Raw genomic sequence first — 21,812 nt, 5'->3', positions numbered from 1 at the left:
GCGCTGCTTGTGATTCTTCGTTTTAGCTCTAGTACTTCTTGTATGCATGCATCTGAACAAATGCATTGCTCTACTAGAGAGCCATTAAAAGCATCACATGGCAAATATGATAATGGTTAAATAAAACTAATTAGTCACTTCCAATTATTTCACAAATATGCTTATTTGTGAGCCATTGAGCACTAAACACAAAGTGGCTATCCTATAAGGTCTTTAGGTACTTGTTACCAATGGTAGAGATGAAGTAAACGATATGGTCATTGATTTATCTTTGGGTCAACCATATATGAGATTATGATAAGAATTGATTGATAGATTGAGTGAATATTTTCAATTTGCTTGCTCAACCACCCCGAAGCTTTCATCTCACCACCAAGTACCTACATTATCAACCTAAGCACATTTTGGTACCCAACTCTTGTTGGGTCCTTTTGGGTTAGTCAACAAGTGCTTAGGCACCCAAATGGCCTTAGTACTAGTTTGTGGTGAACACATCACCTTGCTAGTGCTAACTCCTTTTGTGGTCTTCCTAAGCATATTATCATAAACAAATGTGTTCGGCTTAGGGATGTTACCATTTGGGCAATCATAGCTTAGATGCCCCTTTCTTTTACAAGCATAGCATATGCGACCTTTGTTTGCTTTATGCTTGTTTTGCTTGTATGGACATCTATCAACCTTGTGGCCCATCTCATTGCATCCATAGCATCTTCTTGTTGCAACTTGGGCTACCTTTCTTGACTCTTGATATATTGGGCATTTCTTGGTAGGATGCCCCAATTTCTTGCTCATGAGACAAGCGCTTTGTCCATCACTCTTCACTTGCTTGGCCTCCTTGATTGAAGCCTTTTGAGTGGCGGCTTCAACCTTGTCGGCCCAATTCTTATGTGGACACGTAGCCCACTCATGTCCATACAATCCACAACCATAGCACATCCTTTTTTCATATTTCTTGCTCTTGGTTGTGTTGGCCTTGCTTGAAATGTGATTCTTTTGTTGGGTTTTGGAGGAAGCAAGGTTTGAACCCTTCTCAAGCTTCTTCACCATGTTATCACGGTTATCTTGAGAAGGTTGTGCTTTCTCCTTACCCTTCAATCAAATCACATCTTTCTTTAATCTTTTCACCTCTTCTTTGAGCTCTATGTTTTCTATAAATTTTTGCTCAATCGAAGATTGGCTTGCTTGAGAAGCACACTCATTAGCACAAGAAATATTCAATTGAGATTGTGTACAAGTGAGTGTGTGAGTGGGAGGTTGAGATGATTTTACCGTTGTAATCACAACCTCATGAGCCACCTCAAGCATGATGCTTGATTCTACTAATTCTTCATGAGAGCACTTGAGATGAACATAGTTTGCTTGTAGCACATTATATTTGCTTGAGAGTTCATCTAATTTTGCCTTGAGCTCAAAGTTTTCCTTCTCTAGTTGTGAAACACTAGAAGAGGAGTTAGTAACTAAAGCATGCTCAATTGATAATTTTTCATACCTCTCATTTATGGCCTTTAGCTCTTGCAATTTGGAGATGAGAAACTTTTCTTGATTTTGAAGTGATTGCTCTTGTTTCTCATTCTCTTCATCTAGCTCATCATTCTTCTCAACTAGCTCCATGAGAATGAGCTTGTCTTTGTTGCTTAGATGATCAAGAGTGTAGCTATCTTCAATTTCAACATCACTCTCTTCTTGACCATCTACTCGTGCTATCTCCTTGGCTTGATCTTTCTTGCTAGCCTTCTTCCTGCTTTTCTTGGCCATGAGACACAAGTGATGAGTATCATGAGATACTGAGGTTGACTCATCACTTGGCCGCCACCGGGCTTGAGCCTCATCATCACGGACTGTCTGCTGTCCGGTTGCCTCGGCTTGCACCTCTTGCTCCGGCTCGGCGCTCTTGAGGTCTTGTGAGGCTTCTTCGCTGCATGAAGACATAATGGACATATTTTCCATTGACTCGACCTCAAGTGCATCATCGCATTTGGATTTTCCATATAACTCAACGAGTTTGGTCCAAATGAGATGAGCACTCTCCGGAGGTCGTTGTCCATTGAATATTGCCTCATCTTGAACCTCTGTACTCAATGTACTCAAAATGATATTAATAGCATGAGCATTGAGTTGCACGCATATCTCTTCCTCTTTTGATAAATTCTTATAGTTGCTCCAATCAACTATAGGAAGAGGTATGCTTGCAAACACAATATGCTCAACAAGAGGACTAATATCTCTAAAAGCATTGAGTACATGAATTGACCAAGGTAGAAAGTTTGAACCATCATTTTGGAGAAGCATCGGCTCCAACTCGATAGGCGTCGACATCCTTTTCTCACGGCGGTGAAGCTTTAGGTGAGAACCTCGCTCTGATACCAATTGAAAGGACCTAGGATGTCACCTAGAGGGGGGTGAATAGGCGTTTCTGAAAAATCAACACCTTTAAAAGCGGAAACGATTAGTAATAGGAGTTTCCAAAATGGAAACTCCAAATTAGAGTAATACAACCCCTCACAAGTTAGCCACAAAGTATATAAAAGATACTAGATAAACCTAGGGAGCCAAACAGCAGCAACCAAAGAGTTGAATCAAAATGCACTAGTCAGTTAATGTCGGAAGTCCCGACAGTTTGGGTCAGAACTTTCGACGTGTCAGAAGTCCCGACGTTTGGGTCAGAACTTCCGACGTGTCAGAAGTCCCAACAGTTTGGGTCAGAACTTCCAACGCAAACTGTCAGCACTTCCGACCCCTACGGGAAATGAACTACAAGTGCTAAAAAGAACTTTGTGATGCCGATAACTTACAAACCCACTTCCTAGTGGTAAGGTAAGGTGTTGGGTCACTCTCTTGACGTTGATAAGCCACCACTTCGTAGATCGAGTCCCAAACCCTAAGAAATAGCTAGAGAGAGGGAGACAACCAAATACAAGTAATTTCGAGCAAATCACAACAACAACAAGCACGCGGGAGACAAGAATTTATCCCGAGGTTCGGCAGCCCCACAAAGGAGCTCCTACGTCCTCGTTGTTGAGGTGACCACTTTGGTCGGAGTCTCTTCCACCTCCTTGCCTCACTCAAGGATACCACAAAGGTCACTTGAGTTTCTTCACTAGAAAACAAGGGTAATACAAACTTCCCAAGGCTCTTCCACAAGATGGAAGCTCTTGGGCGACGCCTAGCCGGCTAGGGGAAAATCCCCAAAAGTAACAAATGCAAATCAAACCGGCTTGACGAAGAAATCAAGTGCTCAAGCTTGCTCAAAGTGTTTTTCTTACTCAATCCACTCTCCAATCACTCAAACCCTTTAGGAATTGAAGTTGGAGGCAAAGGAGAGAAGAGTGGCGAGCCTAGAATGCTTGGGGGCTGTTTTGGCCGAGTGTTCATTGCAATGAAATGAGTGGGCAACGGTTAGAAGTGAGGAGAGGGGTATTTATACCCCAAGTGAAAATCGAACCGTTCAGATCTACGTCGGAAGTTCCGACGCAGATCCTAGGACTTCCGACGTATGAAGAAAACACTGTTCACAACAGGTCAGAAGTCCGTGTGTGCAAGTCAGTGTCGGAACTTCTGACAAACGTCGGGACTTCCGACGGTCATCACTTCCGACGTACGTCGGGACTTCCGACGGGCACAGTTAATCAAACAGCCAACACCGCTGAGGCCGGGACTTCTGACTGTCGGGACTTCCGACACACGTCGGGACTTCCGACTGTCGGGAGTTCCGACACACGTTGGGACTTCCGACGTCCACAGTCACCGCGCAGGCTGTGACTGAGAGTCAGCACTTCCGGCAAGAGTCATGACTTCCGACTGTCGGGAGTTCCGGCTTACGTTGGGACTTCCGACACCGACAGTCACAGAAAATTATTCTATGTGCTCGTGAAGTGCTAGAGTGTCTCATTATTGATTTAGTTATTATGCTTGAGCACTCTATCTTCCTTAGACCACCTAAACTTGCATCCCTCTTAATAGTACGGCATTCCTATTAACTCAAATTTAAAAGTATAAGGAAATTAAACCTTTTGAGTTGATCTCTTTGAACCGAAGCCGTGTTTTCCAATCTTCATCAAGTGAGGGTGCCAATCATGTTGATATTGATCTTTTCACTTGAGCATAGCCATCTTGAGCACGTGACTTGATTCCATTCATCAAATATGAATAACTCCAAATGCATCAAGTCACTTCCAACGCTTTGTCTAATATAGGTTTGATCCTCCACATCAATATGACTATCGCAGCTTGATTAGTACCTCAACTAAATGCAAGTACTTCCTTCTTCACCCTAGCTAGGTTCTTCGGCCGCCAAGCCGTCGCTTGCCCTTCACCCTTGCTTAGTACCTCAAAGCCTTTCCTTGCTATCTTCACCATCTCAAGCCATCAAGTCACATCTTGTGTTGAATCATCCATTCATTTGTATTGTTGTCTTTTTCTTTTCAATTTAGCAAGCTTCAAATATGAGACCATTCCATATGCAATCCCTCATGTCTCATTAATTAACTTTTATCGTGCTTGCTTTCACATAGATCATTGAAATCCCACAATAAATAAGCCTTTGCATGAATTCTATTTGCATTGTTGTCTTATACTTGAACTAGATTGTTTATACAATAATACATCATTTTTGGCTTTATACAATTTCATTAAGTATCTGTGAGATAATCAATTTCCTGTCTAACACTTAGCAAACATGTTAGACCTTTAATCGTGTTGTCATTCAATCATCCAAAACTCACTAAAGGGCTAGATGCACTTTCAGGTGCCCTCGTCGTCTCGTGAGGCGACGGCAAGGGCTCATGCTCTAAGACCAAATCGCCAGCTAGAGGGCCGCTGTACAGGGTCGTCCTCTCGAGTCGACGACGCGGATCCTGCTGCGGGCGCGCTCGAGGATCCAGATTGGCTGCTGCGCGCCAAAAATCCATCCCATCTCTCCACCCACGGAGGCGGCGATGGCTTCCCGTCGCGGAAGCAGCTCGGCAACTGGAGCAGCAATGGCGGCCCGCCCCATTGTTCACGGCATGGGTGCGATGGCATCACCCATCACCGCTAGAAGTCGGTCACGGCAACGGCGGCCTCCTCCATGACGCGGTTGATGATGTCGCCGTCTCCCTCGCATGATGTCATCGCCAAGAGAAAAATCGACGTCGCGGAGCCCCCGCTCACACGCCGGCGCCCCCGACCTGCAAGTGCAAGAAACGCCGCCGTGGAAACCTCCTCCCGGTGACCCTGACCCGTCGCGAGGACCGCGGCGACAGAGCCTCCTACCCTCTGGCTTAGTCGGCGCTTCTCATGTAAACAAGGTGCTCGACGAAAGGTGGCCATGGAGATCCATTGGCTTGCTGAGAACAACAGCGTGCAGCACGGCGGCAGGAGCAGCAACTACCTCAGAACATACAAGTTGTTTAATGTTTTGGATGCGAAAACTGATTTGGTTTCCTTCTTGCCCAAAAGTAAGATCCTAATTCTACTGTAAAGTTTCCACATGGACTCTGTCAACCTACTGCCTCTAGTATAAGCATGTGTGAATCTTTTTGTTTCCTTGTGGGTGTGAACAACAGCGAAGCTTCCTTGTGTAGTCATATTATGTTTTATTTGATTTATGAAAATTTTGTTCTATTACATTAATATAAATATATTCATATATCATTTATATTTATGTTTCCAAAAAATAGTGTAACCATGATCATCTTATTTATGCTTGACCTTTCTTTTTTCAACAAGCAACACAATGGTATACACGAATCTTATTTACGATTGATCTTGGCTACATGCAGGCATTAAAGAATTAATAGACAACCAAATAGACAATGAGTTGTACACGTTGTCTATTTAGCCGTCTTTATGTGGTGTGACATCACCATACAGACGGCAAGTTGTCTGTCGGTTGTACATGCCCTTAGGCCACGCGCCACCGTCGACGGATTCGCTCACATGGGTTGTAGGCTCGCTGACCCCAGGCCACACGCACCCTCGCCGTCGGATTCGCTCACTCGGGCTACGTGCTCGCTGATCCCAGGCCACACGCCATCGTCGCCGGATCCGCTCAGGGTCGAGACGACGGACCAGAATGGATAAACAGTCCTTTCTAGAATTAAAGGCTCCAACTAACCAAAACAAATACGGAATTAAAACTATCGATCTAGCTAAGACTACATTTCTCTATCTATGGTCTGAAGCGCCTTATAAAGATCCTAATAGGTAACAAAGGTGCCGGGATAGCTCAAGCTCACCTAAACAATTCTGGTAGCAGGGCCACACAAACATATGCAACTAATACTTAAGCAACCAGATGAGCTCCTACACAATCTAATAAGAAAAGCTCAAAGCTCCTAAGCTCACTAGCAATGCCCAATAACAAGGCTACGCAAGCCAAATTAGAGAGCGCAAATTACTTAGCTACACAAACTAAGCAATACAACTAACAAGGCTACTCAAGCCAAATTAATTGCGCAAGAGAGCTACTTTTATGCTACACAAGCAAGAAGGTGACTAGCAAGTTACACAAGCTAACTAATTACAAGAGCAACTACACAAGCACAATGTATAAAATGTAAATACAAGCTTGTGCAAAGGAGAATGCAAACCAACGGGAAGACAAGAATGACACGGTGATTTTTATCTCGAGGTTCACGTGCTTGCCACACGCTAGTCCCTATTGTGACTGTTCACTTGGTGGTTCGGTGGCTAATTGGCACCACACCAAGCCCACACGTTGGGCACCGTAAGAACCCCATGAACCAAGTGAGGGTAGCTCAATGACACGTTCAACTAGAGTTGTTTTCGTGGCTTCCGCGGGGTGAGCACAATACCTCTCACAATCTCTTCTCCGGAGCACTTCACAATCTTCTTTGCGTGCTTCGACGGAGACCTCACAATCTCTTCTAGGAGGTGGCAACCTCCAGAAGTAACAAGTACCACCAGTTTGCAACACGAACACCTAGTGCTACTTGATCCAATCTCATGATGCAATCGCACTAGAATCACTCACTCGCAATCGGATCGCACTATTGCAAGCACAAGTGAGTTAGAGGGCTCCAAAGCACTCCTACATCAGCCACATAGGCGTGAGGATGCTTAGCACAAAACCCAAGGCCGGGCAATGCTTGGTGTTATAGCCCCCAATAAAATAGAGCCGTTATACCCTTTCATTAGGCTGACTGCACGCTGACCGGACTCGCTGCCAGTAGCACCGGACGCGTCCAGTCAATGTTGCAATAGCATCCAAGGAATGTTGCAATAGCGTCCGATCGAAGAGTTCTGTCAAAACAGCTCGCTACGGGCCCTTTGTTCTACTCATGACACGGTCCATTGCTCCAAAGCCTCCAACTTGCCCTTCACGTTTGCAATTGATCCATCAAACCAAGTCTTATCTTAATCTTCTCCACCTTAGTCATATGACTCAATGCCATGTCTCATATGTAATGAGCTCCTTCATCACATGTGCGAGCCTTGCAACATATTCAAGTAATTTTCACCTCCATGGCATGTCTTGCTTACACAAGTGTTTATATGGACTAATCATCTATGTATTTCACTTAAACATATATTAATCCACCTATTTTATCACTCAATTACCAAAACTAAACAAGCACCTTTTATCGTCCTCCATGCCTGCTCGCCCCAAGCCGTGTGCCCCGGAGGAAGATGGCATGAGCGTCGTCCGTTTGGCAGTTGGCACGAGCATGTTCAGTCGTTTTTCTGGAGTGAGCTCGTTCTGATATCTCAAGAAATACCCTCTTGAAGATGCCTCTGCAGGTAACTTCATTTCATTCTATCTGCAGCCTACTGTCGGAGCCACAGACAGCTGTAATGCTAACCAAACCTCTCCAAGTATAGAATGTTATAGAAAATGATTAGGTACTTCTGACTTTTTTAGACTTTTAATACTTGTTTTCTCTACTTATAATACTTGTTTTCTTAACTTTTTTAGACTTTTAATACTTTGAATCTGCCCTTCTAATACTTGTTTTCTCTACTTTGAGTGCTCTCCTTTTCTCTAGTTGATTTGAATTGGTAATATATATGTAATAATATAATTTCATATATGTAACACTAGATGGCTTCTTGGGAAGAGCTTGCTAGGAATTTTTTGTTGGAAGAGGAAGAAGAAGATGAGGAGCTATTCTTTGTTCTTCTCCCTGCTGTAATGCCCTTTCTCGACGAAGAGAAAACACCTGAGCATACCTCTTCTCTTTCTGGTGCTAAAAAGGTTAAAGAGATCCTCGAAGGACACGAGAATTGGTGCAAGGAAGAATTTAGGATGGAGGCTGAAATATTTAGAACTATAGCAAACTTTCTCAGGGCCAAGAACTTGCTGCGTGACACACGTGGTATGAAGATTGAGGAGCAACTTGGTATTTTTATGTTCATGCTCTCTCATAATGCAAGCACAGAGAGGCTAAAGAAGGAGTTTCAACATAGTGGTGAGACAGTGCATAGGAAAATATATGATGTCTTCAATATCATTCCAACATTAACCCAAAAATTCATCAGACTTCCGAATCCAAGCCACACACACATGAAGATTACATGTGACCCTAGATTTATGCCATTCTTTCAGGTCGGTTAATACATACAGTACACTTTCCTTAATACCATTCCTAAATACAATCCAAATCTTTAGCAAATTTTCTTACCTGCAGAACTGCATCGGCGCTATCGATGGTACGCATGTCCCAATCACAATTGGACAAGACAAGGCCAGTCCCTATAGAAATAGGAAGGGGACACTATCGCAGAATGTTATGTTTGCCTGTGACTTTGACTTGAAGTTCACTTTCATCTCATCTGGTTGGGAAGGATCTGCATCTGATGCAGGAGTGTTGCGGTCTGCTCTTGGCAAGGGATTTACTGTGCCAGCGGGCAAATTCTATCTTGTAGACGGTGGATATGCAAACACACCATCATTCCTTGCTCCCTACCGAGGAGTTAAGTATCATCTCAGTGAGTTCAGGAGACATGGCCAGAGGGGAAATGCATATGCCAACTACAAGGAATTGTTTAATCATCGGCATGCGATTCTTCGAAATCACATTGAGAGGGCCTTTGGGGTTCTCAAAAAGCGGTTTCCAATTCTGAAAGTGGGGACACATTACCCAATTGAATCTCAAGTTATGATTCCAGCAGCTGCTGCTGTGTTTCACAACATCATTAAAGGGTTGAATGGGAGTGAAGAGTGGCTAGACATCCTACCTGATAATATCAACCCATCAAATTATGTCGACATGCCAGAGGGAGACACTAACTACCCAAGTGAGATGGAATCAAACCATGGAAATACCCTACGAGACCAGATAGCCCATCAGATGTGGGCTGCCTACAATGTGTAGGATAGTAGTGTTTGGAATGTAATTTATGAGTTATGAGTTATGTATTTCTGTAATACATTATGTGATCCAACATTCTGTAATAAATTCTCCAATACATTCTATAATATGTTATGAGTTATGCATTTTCTGTGTGATCCAACATTCTGTAATAAATTCTCCAATACATTCTATAATATTTTATGAGCTATGTATTTCTGTAATTATTTCTTGCAGCAATGTCGAAATCAAGGGCTACATGGAACTCTAGATATGAGAAAGGGCTTGTTGACATTATGAGGGACCATGTGAACATCCCCTTGTTCAGGGGTCAGAATGGATGGAGTGGAGAGGGTTGGAGAAGTATCTCAGAGAAGTTTACCCAAATGTATCCTTTAGCATGCTTCACAAAGCAACAGCTACAAGAGAAGGAAAAGGAGCTAAAGGGCAGCTGGAAGGCGATACATGTAGCGTTAAAGGATAGTGGTGTTGGTTGGAATGACTCATTGGCCATGGTCATTGCGGAACCAGAAAAATGGAAGAAACTGATCAATATAAGATTTTTTCACTAAACCAAAAAATTGTTGTCATATTCTGGTTGCAAGTACTAACTATGCTGTTGCCTTGGTATTAAATAGGATAATGGAAAAATGGCTAGGTTCCAGAAGAAGCCGTTTCCTTTATATGAAGACTGTACGTCATTGTATGCTGGTATGTTATTTGAAACTTCTCTCTAAGGTTATGTAGCTTTTTTTTCTCGCCTTTGCTTTGCTTTCCTATATGCTGCAAAGGCACACCGTTAAAAAAAGGAAGAAAGAAATAAGGAGATCTATAGTTCATATCAACTGAGCACTATAGTGTTAGATCAGCATTTGCATAACCAGTATATCTATAGCGTCTCTTGGTTGGCCGCTCTATAGTTCCCTCACCATCATTTGCATAACCCGAAGTTCAGTATAGCTGCTACAGTTCAGTTTTGTGATGATATTTTAAAACATTACAACTCGTTGGGTTAACTATAATTTGGCTAAATGTGATGCCTGAACCCCAGAACATCAATGACGCACAATACTTTTATCTAAGTATTTTTTTCTTATTCCCTGTTTTCGTGAGCACAACTTGGAGAGCTGCAATTGTTCTTGTTCTTTGTCTTTCTCTGTGAGAATGACAAACCTTGAAGAATAGAAAAACTGCAAAAGAATAGAAGGTTTACCAAAACTTGTTCATTGGATGCCACATAGCTTCTGTTGTTGGCATGTCTTCATCACAAGCCTGTTCATCAACCAATACGCTTCACTTTCAGCAGACAGTAGTACACATAAAGACAACTAGTGTATTCCATTACGTTTGGTACCAAGAATACATGATTGCATGAAACATGACGATTACTGAGAAATATTGTTGACATTACATGGCTAATGCCAGCAAACCCTGCATATTAAATTTGCACTGATGTAGCAACCCTGCAGTATCAGTTATGACGCTTCTATGCCCTCTGGTCTAACCTACTGAAGAGAAGAAAAGATAAAAAGCATGCTGAAACAAAGTTGTGATTTAATCAGTCCTGATTTAAACCATAGGAAGTGTTCCTATTTTTTGCCCACCCATCAGTTTCTAGTAAAAGTAGTAACTCTTTCTATTTTTTTTGCATAGGAAGTGTTGCTACAGGAGATCTAAACTTCACATCAACTGAGCACTTGCAGCCTGCTCCTCTTGTTCCTATTGCTGCTCCAGCTGCTCCGGCTGCTCTGGCTGCTCCAGCTGCTCCAGTTGCTCCTGTTGCAGTGTCTGATAGCACAAGTCCATGTGCTACTTTTGATGGGCTAGACGTCTCAAGTGCACGCAATGAAGCTCAGTCTGCACCTTCCAATCAAGATTCTGTGCAAGGAACGAGTGGTGGGAGAAAGCGTAAGCAAAGTCACATTGGTGCTGCTATTGATGGTTTTGTGCAGTTTAAGAAGATGCAAACAAGTAAAACAATGAAAGCACTCAATGAAAAGAAGAAACAAGACGAAACATTTTCAGTCGACAAGTGTCTCGATGAAGTTGATACAATGGAACTTACTGATGTGGAGAAGGCGTATGCTATGAATATCTTCAAATCTGAGATAGATAGGGAGGTATTCATGAAAATGAAAAACAAAAATGTTCGCTTGATTTGGCTCAAACAGCAGATTAGGTAATAATGCTTAGCTGCCACTGGATTAGTTTACTTTGGTATGTCTTAGCTGCTAATGCTTTTCCTTGTGCTTACTTGCAGTGCTATCTATAGAGGCAATGTTGGTGGAGGCAATGTTTGAATTGAGAAGAAAAATGCAGTTGCAGTCATTGTATGCAGGTATATTATTGAGAGAATTCTTTATTTGACACTGAAACAAATCACTCTTTTGTATTTGGCACTAGAAATTTTGAACTTCCTTATCTAGCATCAACTTGAAAATTTCTTCCGTATATGGCACTTCCGTCCATTTCAGACATCCTTCCGTTAGTTGGCCAGGAAGACCATGTCAGCTTTTCATCAGAAGTACCAAAATGCCCTCGGTCTCGTGCGTCCGTCCGTCTCCCCTTCTCCCCCGAGCTCCTCTCTCCTGTCGCTCCTCTGTTCTGAAAGAGAAACAAGAGACACGAAACCTCTCAAACCGAAACCTAGAGAGAATGGAGGCCGGAGGAGATGAGGATGGGGAAAAGGAGGCGCCGGCCACCGGTGCCCAGGAACTCACGGGGCGGGTCCCCCAGCTCGAGGCGCCCCACAGTCAACCAAGCTCGTCCCATGGTCGCAGATCGAGGCGCGGGTCCGGCGGGGAACGCGGCGGCGGGGCGGGCTCGCCAGCTGGCGCTGGCCCCATCTCGCGGCGCGTGGTACGCGGGGGGGGGGGGGGCGGCCTCGCCCCCGCCCGGAAAATTTTCGATCTGTTTTGGACCAATTGCTCGCAGGTCGCAGCGCTTTGACCCGGACCCCGGAACGGAGGGGAAGCCACAGCTGCGGTGGGAGCAACAGGGACGGCTGAGGCGGTGAAGCCATGGAGAAGCCGCTATCGGAGCCCGCCCCCTCAGCAGCCACGTAGGAGGTGGCGCAGCGGTTCAGGTCGCTCGTCGACCCCGATGACGTCGCCTCCATCAGGCAGACGCAGCACCTCATGTGAGCTTGCCCACTCCCCTTCCTTCCGTCCTCCGATCCCGTCGAGCCCTGAATTCATCAGTGCTACTGCTGCGGCTTTCAGTTGCTGTGCCTAGCGTGCTAATTGAGATATTTTTGGGTATTTTCCTCGACAAATTTAGACGGTTCTGGGGCTAGGTTCAGTGCGATATAATTGGCTATTTGCCATTGCAATTGTTGCCTCCTTGCTTATAATTGCCACTGAGTCTATGAAGAAGTCACCAATCAGCCACCTATAGTAAATTAGTAATTTGTTGCTTGATTGCTTCCATGCCTGATAATGATTCATCATCTAAAGTGTGTGCTGACATGTGCTGCTACTCTTTGCCTTTTGCTTCTCTGGGAAATATTTCCTAGGGGTGCTCACTAAAATTTCACATGGATCCATGACTCCATGTATAGACCTCACAGTTAAACGAGTGTCATCATGGCGCTTAAGCCCTGTTTTCCGTTGCTGCATTTGATCAAAGGGATTTTAAACTTCTCTGCCATTGAACGGACGCCTGTAATTTTGGGTTCATTCATGTGGTAACAGTGTGTTACAACATAAGTAATTGCTTTGGCAATATTTTTTAGTAGGTTTTTGGCTTACTGAAGCATGTAGTAGGTAAAAAGGCTGTTGGGAACTCAGGATCATAGTGAGGATCACATGGCCCATGGGTCCTGCCATCCTGGCATGCCAAGGATTAGCTTCTCTTAATAAAAATGGAGGGTCTCATAGCATCATATGTAAATGATACTAAAAATTTTGCCGGCATATAAACCTTTATAGTATCTATAGTTAGTAAAGCTTGCATTAGTTAGTTTGCCTTCTTTCTACTAATTACAAGATGTTCTAAATATTATTATAGTTCAGATGTAGCACCTTCCAGTCATATGAAAATGGAATTGTATTATTTAGAAAAAGTCAATTTTGATTGAAATTGGTGTGAACAAGTGCACTCAAATTTAGAAATTCAGTTAATATTTCATAAGAGCAGATGTTAATATTTGCATGTGACATATGTATTTACCGATTCCCTCGCGCTCCTTATCCGAACCCCGCCCAAGGGACGACCGCCCCCCTGCTGCTGCGGCCGCGGGGGCGAGTTGCTACCATGATGGGCATCACCAATTTTGAGTTCTGGGTATTATGTCGTAGTGGAATTCAAGCTCGCTGCAATGCTGTCTGCTCTTATCAAGCAAAAGTAGCAATTGATTTATGTGCATCACCTATATCAGTTAATCCTATCATTGTGCCCCTTGGATGCAGCTACGTCGAGAGATATCTTGACCGGATAAGCAATGGCACGATACCTGATGACCGGAGGTCTGCCATGACCGAGCTGCAGTCTCTTGTGGCAGAAAGCCGCTCGGCACAGATGTCGTTTGGAGCAATGGGTATCTCCTTTCTCCCTGTGTCCTGATATTTGTTCTCTAGCTGCTCTGGCGAGACTGGTGCATATTTACATTTGTTTCCTTTCTAATTTGCAAAAATAGGTTTTCCTATCCTCCTCAATATTTTGAAAGAAGACCGCGAGGATCTGCTGTCGGTGAACTCATTTGTTTCCTTTCTAATTTGCAAAAATAGGTTTTCCTATCCTCCTCAATATTTTGACTCCTATTGAGACGTCACAAGGGCCAAAGACTGAGGTTCAACCGGCGTCGGTGAACTCAGATCTGCTGTCTCGAGAAACGGAGAATATTTCTCTTCTTTTGAGCTTATTGGTGAGTACTACTCATCTTTTGCCTTAACAGCATGTAACTTGCATCACCTGCTTCATGTGTCCTGAGTCCTGGCTTATCGCTCCTGTTTGGTTTGCAGACAGAGGAAGACTTTTATGTGAGATACTACACAATCCAGCTTCTAACAGCTATACTTACAAACTCGCTGAAAAGGTGCCCAGTAAGTCATTTTTGTGTCCTGTTGAGATGCCATGACTACATTAGAATCCCATGTAAGTGCCTTTTATTTTGTTTTTTCAGGTTACAGGAAGCAATTCTATTGCTTTTATTTATTGTTTGCCCTTGTATGTGTTAGGACAGTCGAATGTTTGTGGGAAGCTTATATGCTAATTTATATGAACATTGCATTCTCAGACTAGAATGTTTCCGAAATCAATGAATATACAATCAATTTTCTTTTTCGATTCAGGACCGACCAGTGGTGGTTTCTATTGTATCAAAATTATTGTAGCTATGATTTTTGTTTTTCTTCCGTAAAGATAATTATTGTATCAATTGTGACATGTCCATGTCCACGCTTTGTAGCTATGAAACATGTATTTTACTTAATTTTTTTATATGCAGAACCTTTTTAAATAATAAGGTCCTCTTTCTAAAATGGTTATTTACATGTGGATTAGTGAATAACATAATATTTGAAATTTATTGATTATTTATTTGCAGTTTTCGATTATCAAAATCATATGTTTTAGTTCCAAGTATATTTGTGATATTTATAATTTTCTTATTTGACAACTTGTCCATTTATTCTTTTCCTATTTGGCATCATTGCTTCTACCATGAACAAGGGCATTCATGTCATTTTATGAGGCACTTAACACCGTTACTGGTCTAAATGGACGGTAGTGCCATCGAGGGAAGGAAATTTCAACTTAGTGCCAGATAAGAAAGTTCGAATTTTTTAGTGTCAAATACGGAAGACTGATTTGTTTCGGTGCCAAATAGATAATTCTCTCTATATTATTTGAACAGCAGCTTGCACTTGCCAACAGCTATGACTGCCGATTGATCTTATTTTTTATTAGCCTAGGAATTACCTGTTCTGCGTAGTATGCTACTGCTGCTTCTATATGTGTGGATAATGAACTAGTTATATGTGTAGATAGAGATAGAGGACTGCTTTTACTTAGTCCAGTTATATGTGTGGATAATGAACTAGTTATATGTTCCTGACTAGTTATATGTGTAGATAGAACTAGTTATATGTGCTTCTATATGTGTGGAGTGATAGTACTGCTAACTGTGATAGTACTTCATTGGAGCACATAATCTTGGATAGATGCATTCCTTCCACTGTATCCATACTAAGTGCCACAAAACCGTATCAAGATTTGAAAGTTCAGCAAGTAGCCAATACTTAGTCCAGTGCAATCCAGATTCATGCAGGGGATTACATTGAAATTTCTTATGGTACAATCTTAGGACTTCCTTGATAGACCTTGACTCAGCTTCCGCTTCACCATGTTTTTTTTACTGTGGCTACTATAGTATGAGACAACTTGAAGCCCTAAAACACTAGTTTCACAGGCTTGAACACCTATCTAGCTAGCACTTGCATAACCTTTTTAGTCTATGTCAAACAGGCCCTTACAACTATGTTGCCAAACAAATTGGCCGCAGAGGATCACAGATTGGATGCTTGGGGATCATCTTCCTGCGTCCTGTTCCCCTTCCTGTTACCCGCACCCAACTTTGATTAAGGGAATGATGACAAGTTGCCAGCAACTACAACCCATGCAAGCACTTTTGGTCTTTTGCTAGAGCCAGCAGAACCACCTTGGGCAAAGCTGGTAATCTTAGCACGCACCACATTGAGCTCCAAACCAAAAGGCAAGTAGCCAAGTACCAGGAGATTGCATATGCCATTACAATATGCGTGGAAGATTAACTTCTTCTGCCTCTTTACTCCATGCTTCAGTCCCTTTCATGCAGGGGAGTTGGGCCAGCCGGAGCCGGCCAGGCCCCTGCCGGGCGCCGGTCTTAAAAGAAACTTTGCAGACAGACTGATGGATTTTACTATTCCGTTGTAGGAGTATTTATAGATTCTTTTGCAAGTCTTAGAACTTTTCCCTGATCTGTCATGCATGGTTTGTCACTGTGAGAAGTTATTAGGATCATAGGATGTGCCATGAATCCGATCAGAGGGCTGGTGCTTGCAGTTCAGATTACACGTTCGTGTGCAGTTGTGCACAGTTTGTCTGATCAAAGAATTATTTTAGGCTAGCAGAACCATTCATGCATGGCTGGCACCTGGCACGCCATTATTTTAGCATGTTTGCTGTATATCTCTTCCCCAAAACATTCTGCCATTGAAGAAGACGCCTACTAAACTGGAAGAGACGAAGACGAAAGGTGGATACTCTAGTACTGTGATGGCGTAGATAGGTGGATACTCTAGTACTGTGAGCCCTTACCTATGAATTAGTCCTGTAGGCTTGTAGCTGCAAGCTATTTTACCTATGAATACTATTGTGCGTAGTAATGACAATATTTGCTATGGCATGCCACATGTTTACCCTTGGTTCAAGTTGATGTATCCTAGTAGCACTAGATTAGTTTACTTTAGGTATGTCTCTAAGCTACTAATGTTTTTCCTTGTTTACCTGCAGGGTTTTTGGTGTGGAAGCAAATGCAGCTGCAGGGGACATTGTTTTCAATTTTCTAAGACGTACCGAGGTTCAGTGCAGCTGCAGTAGAGCAGAGCAGTGACTTGGCTTTCACTAGATTTTAGATGATAGTTAGACATGATGTCAGATTTGAAATATTTATGTATTTGTATAGAGACTTATTCGACTTGGCTTTCACTAGATTTCAGATGATAGTTATTCCGTTTGGTACTTTGGTTGCATCCTCCAACTCTGTGCTTGTCAGCTTCTGGTACATCAGTTGCTCCTTGGTTTGCATCTTTTCCTACTCGAAATGCATGTCTGCTATGGCATTCCAGTTTTTTTTTCTTTTTAAGTTTCCATTCAGTCTTTCATAATAGTGATTCAGTTTTTTTTAACTTGTTGGCCATCAGGGTTGCTGTATGTAGCCTTATTCATAGTATGATTGTGCAGTGCTCTGACATTGATATGTAGTGACTTTTTTATATTTTTCACCTCCTTTTGTTTTTTCTTTTTTTTTCCTGATATTTCCTGATTTTTTAAGACATGGTTTCTCAATTATCTGTATTGCATCCTCCAACTCTGTGCTTGTCAGCTTCTGGTACATCAGTTGCTCCTTGGTTTGCATCTTTTCCTACTCCAAATGCATGTCTGCTATTGGAGCTGTCCAAAATGGCTGGAAAAAGTCTGCCAAACAACGGCAGGGCACCTTCCCCGTACGTGGATATCTTCCCAGCGGTAAGGGGGGGAATGGATGGGCCAAAAAATTTATCCGCAGGGGCTACAGTCCCTGGGTTTATTTCCCCATACTGCCAAAGTAGCCCTTAGGGAATCGCTCCATCCTTCTGCTTTTGAAACAAAAAGCACCCTTGAATCAAATAGCATTAAAGACAGAGGAGCTCCATGCCATTCTCATTCATCGCACCAACCAAATGCACAACCTAGATTGGTTCTTATCAATGCAAGTAGTTGTTTAACATAGATGTCATGTGTTATAAGGGACGACATGTATACCTAGGGCAATTTTTTAAAAATCCTCTCCAAGTGAGACCTACCACCCTTAAAACCGATATCTCATCAATGCCATAGAGCTAAGAGTTCAACCCTCTTTGGCTCCATTGCGGTTGCATATAAGGGAATATAATAGAATTCAATCCAAAAAAAATCACATATATGCTACAAAAGATGCGCTTTAAGGATTGGGCCTCTTTGGAATGTGGACTTTCTCCATGTTTAATTGTTTAGTGTATTTTTTCATTAAAAAACTGATTTTCACGAACTTCTCATGCAGCTCTTGCCTTGCAAACATGGTCTTAGTTTTAACTCCGGAGGTTGAATGAATATTATTTTACATGAGGATTACTTTTAAATTAAGGGATCAAATTAATATTTATTTTAGCAATAGAAGATTAGGTACCAGAGTTTGTCGTAATGACATTTAAGGAATCTATCATATTCGATTCTTCTTTAGGCTCCGTTCGATTGTCAGGGAACGGATCCCTGGAACCATTCCCACCTGGAATGGTTCATTAATTTACATAATCTTGATCAACCCGGAATAGTTCCTGCCCCATTCCAGCATAACCGAACAGGGCCTTAGAGTACTTAATCTTTCAAAATCCTATTATTGAAACTCCAATCTAGATCCACTACCGCAAAACCGGTATAATGCACTTTAGTATTCTTTAGAGTTTGTCGTATTTTGGCGGTAAGACTTTAGTCTTCTTTAGCCAATCACATCTATGCGCTAAAATGCACTAAAAGAAGTAATTTTCAACATGAGGATCGGACTGGATGAATATTTACTTTAGCTAAAATGATTATTTTTGCTTTAGGTGTTGAAACATAAGCGTTGAGCGTGCCGAAACCGATGAACATTCCTATGTTAGTCCCAACGAGGAAGAAATTTGGTGGAATACATGAGATCGACCCTCACAGAAAGTTCCTTCAAATAGACTAATATACCTCTAAAAAAACTATGCACTTCTCTTTTACCTACGGTGCATCCGAATGGCTCTTTGAAAACTCGTCACATTTTCAACCCATAAGATTGCAAAAGTGACAAATGAACTCTCATATCATATCTTCTCACTGCCCCCACTACGTTCCAAAGAAGCCTCTTTGTAAAGAGTGACAGGAGAGTCCTTTATTTAATTAATTCACGGAGAGCGACCGGATATATATATACTGCTAATTTAAGCAAACCAAAGCTAAACCGTTACCATCACGAATCACTAGTAGTAGTACCATAGAAACTACCGACACCACCGGCCCAAATGAACCGCGACAGAGGCGAGGCTAGACGTGCCAAAGAAGACCGTAAAAAGTAGCCGCTTGACCAAGGCTTTGTTTAGTTCCACTTCAAAATACCAAATTTTTCAAGATTTTTCGTCACATCGAATTTTTGAACACATGCATGAAGCATTAAATATAAATAAAAAATAAAACTAATTACATAGTTTAAACGAAATTCATGAGATGAATCTTTTAAGCCTAATTAGACTATAATTAGACACTAATTATTAAATAACAACGAAAATGCTACAGTAATATTTCACCGAAAATTTTGCCAGCGAACGACGGCACGAGAGGAGACCCACAGAAGCCAAAGCCATCATCACAAAAATATACGTACAGCGTCACCGGTCTCGTCCCGTCGTCAGAACGTGCTCTTCCCGTCTCTGAAAAGCGACGGCGAGCGGGCCCCGCGTTGCCGTCTTCCGTTTCCACCCAAGCCAACCCACCCCGCGCTCGTGCGCCTCACGCGCGGTCGGCGGAGGTGGCGAGTGGCGACGGCTACCGGGACCCGCGGGGGCACTGGCCTGGCCGGGCGGGATCGCTCGCTGCTTGCCTGCCCGTACCGTGTAAACACGCAGGACCCCCATAGCAGCCTGGGTGGCCTCACCGCCCGGTCCGGCCACCGCATCCTGCCCCCCGTTCTGCGCCCGCTGCTGCCTGTGGTCTCTGTTGTGTGGCCAAGGCATCCTGCCTGCCTGCTACACGGAGTACTAGGCTTTAGTGGAGTGTTTGCGAGGACATCTTTTATGAACTTTTATTATTATAAATAGACGCGGGTCTACGAACCTTTCTTCGATGTCCATTTACTGTCTTTGTTTTGATGTCGGCGTAAAATCTAACATATGCTACTTATTAATGCATTTGATCGTTCAGACCACATGTCAGGTGACTTATTAAATCAGGTGATCGAAAATCAATAACTTATAAGTCATATTTGCTTGGTTGTAGATGATTTATAAACTCATACTTGTTAAGGCCCTGTTTGATTTCCATAAGTCAGGTGATTTATTAAGTCAGGTGACTGAAAACCAATGACTTATAAATCATGCATGTTTGGTTGTAGATGACTTATAAGCTCATTAAAAGTGTGGGCCTCACGCGAAAAAAGGTGACTTATAAGTTTTAAGCAGGGATGAACCAACTTAAAACTTATAAGCAGGGATAACTTATAAGTTGGTGATGTTTGACAAAATAAGTCATTTTTTTTTCACTTTTTAACTTATAAGTAGGTGACTTATTTGGAACCAAACAGGCCCTAAGTGAAAGGTGTGGGCCCCACGTGGAAAAGGTGGCTTATAAGTTTTAAGCAAGGATGAACCAGCTTATTTTTTATAAGCAGGAGTAACTTATAAGTTGATAATGTTTGATAAAATCAGTTATTTATTTTACTTTTTAACTTATAGTCGGTGAACCAATCAGGCCCTCAATTGTTACGAGCAGTTTACACCATACTAGACGTGTTTGATTTCGGTTACGCTTGCTGTGATTTTTTTGGACGGTGTGGCTGTAGCAGCTACTGCATGAAGTAGTGCTTACCAATTCTAGACGTTTCCTGAGTGCTTGCTGTAACTACCGCAAACAATCTTTTCTTAGCAAAGCAAAGCTACTGTCCTCAGCAGTCTAAAAGTGCTTACATCAGCGTATAACATGAAGGACGATGTACCAGAATAGAAAGAAAGAAAAAAAAACAACAGAAAAGAAAAGCAGCACGCAGGGAAGGCAACAGACGAGGTGGCCTCAGAGGAACACAAAACGTGCGAGACATCGTCACTGCGAAAGGTCACCAGCTCACCTCCGTGTTTTCACGAATCCCGTGGCGAACAGCGGGCGTCCCAGGGGCTCCAGCCGCTGGCGGCCACGCCATCGCCTCCCTTCGCGCGGTTGGCCAGGCCCCGTGCGTGGTGTTTGGCCCTGCGCACCAGCTGGGTCGTGGTACTCCGGGCCTAATCAAGCACTCCAATCCCCACGCCTCCGAGCCTACTCCTCTGGCTCCGAACCTCTCTGTGACAAATCGCAGCTTGCCCCTTCGGCCTTTCAAATATGACGACGAGCTAGCACAAGCATCGCTATTAAAGTCGGTGGATAAGTCGGCTGAAGCTGTTTTGTTGTGAGAGAAAAATACTGTAGATTCTAGTTAATAAGCTGACTGATGAGTTCAAGCGAACAAGCCTTATTTTCAAATAGTACTTCTTTCCCTGAAAAATATAATTATTATATTATATATAATTAGATAAAGGCACATTATCTTCAATATATACATTTTATTATGCCGTAACCAGAACTAAAGAATTTGTCCATGTAAGGACCTCTTTTTAAAAGTATATATTCTAACTGTTTTTCTAGTCAAGATAATGTTAACATAATGACATTTATTAGATAATGTTATTTTTTTTCTACTACCTTCTAAATGTAGATTTTCACTTCTACCTAGACTAGAAAACACACATATGTCTTATATTAACTTCATCTCTTGTGATCAAAGGCTCTTATAAATTACAATAAGTAATGAACATGGCTACATACTATTCGTTGTAGATTCATCACTAAAACACAGATAGTAAGATTAATTGTTTGTCGCTACTCAACTCTATTGCATGTACGGCCTTAATTATATATAACAACGCGTATTTGAAAAAAAACTATTTTTATATATTTAATCAAATTTAAAATTGTTTGACTTCTCAAAATAATATATAAAAATTATGTACATCTCTACAAATTTAAAATTAGTTGACT

At 42.4% G+C, this 21,812-nt stretch overlaps 2 protein-coding genes and 1 pseudogene across 2 annotated transcripts; all 3 read left to right on the top strand.

Moving 5' to 3' along the window:
• The first annotated feature begins 7,912 nt into the window (after nucleotides 1–7,912).
• On the top strand, nucleotides 7,913–9,314 carry LOC136468016 (protein ANTAGONIST OF LIKE HETEROCHROMATIN PROTEIN 1-like). The gene is made up of 2 exons (XM_066466872.1): nucleotides 7,913–8,545; nucleotides 8,628–9,314. Exons 1-2 carry the CDS (start codon nucleotides 8,042–8,044, stop codon nucleotides 9,312–9,314), a joined length of 1,191 nt encoding a protein of 396 aa, XP_066322969.1. The 5' UTR covers nucleotides 7,913–8,041.
• Nucleotides 9,315–9,339: 25 nt separating this feature from the next.
• LOC136468017 (uncharacterized) lies at nucleotides 9,340–11,590 on the top strand (annotated as a pseudogene).
• Nucleotides 11,591–11,967: 377 nt separating this feature from the next.
• LOC136466302 (golgin candidate 6-like) lies at nucleotides 11,968–14,587 on the top strand. The gene is made up of 7 exons (XM_066464686.1): nucleotides 11,968–12,149; nucleotides 12,225–12,302; nucleotides 13,700–13,827; nucleotides 13,927–13,996; nucleotides 14,037–14,154; nucleotides 14,252–14,325; nucleotides 14,413–14,587. Exons 1-7 carry the CDS (start codon nucleotides 11,968–11,970, stop codon nucleotides 14,465–14,467), a joined length of 705 nt encoding a protein of 234 aa, XP_066320783.1. The 3' UTR covers nucleotides 14,468–14,587.
• Nucleotides 14,588–21,812: the final 7,225 nt, after the last annotated feature.

This window comes from Miscanthus floridulus, chromosome 7 (assembly GCF_019320115.1).
Source record: "Miscanthus floridulus cultivar M001 chromosome 7, ASM1932011v1, whole genome shotgun sequence".
Lineage (NCBI taxonomy): Eukaryota > Viridiplantae > Streptophyta > Magnoliopsida > Poales > Poaceae > Miscanthus > Miscanthus floridulus.
This window is presented reverse-complemented; position numbering and strand designations above follow the sequence as displayed.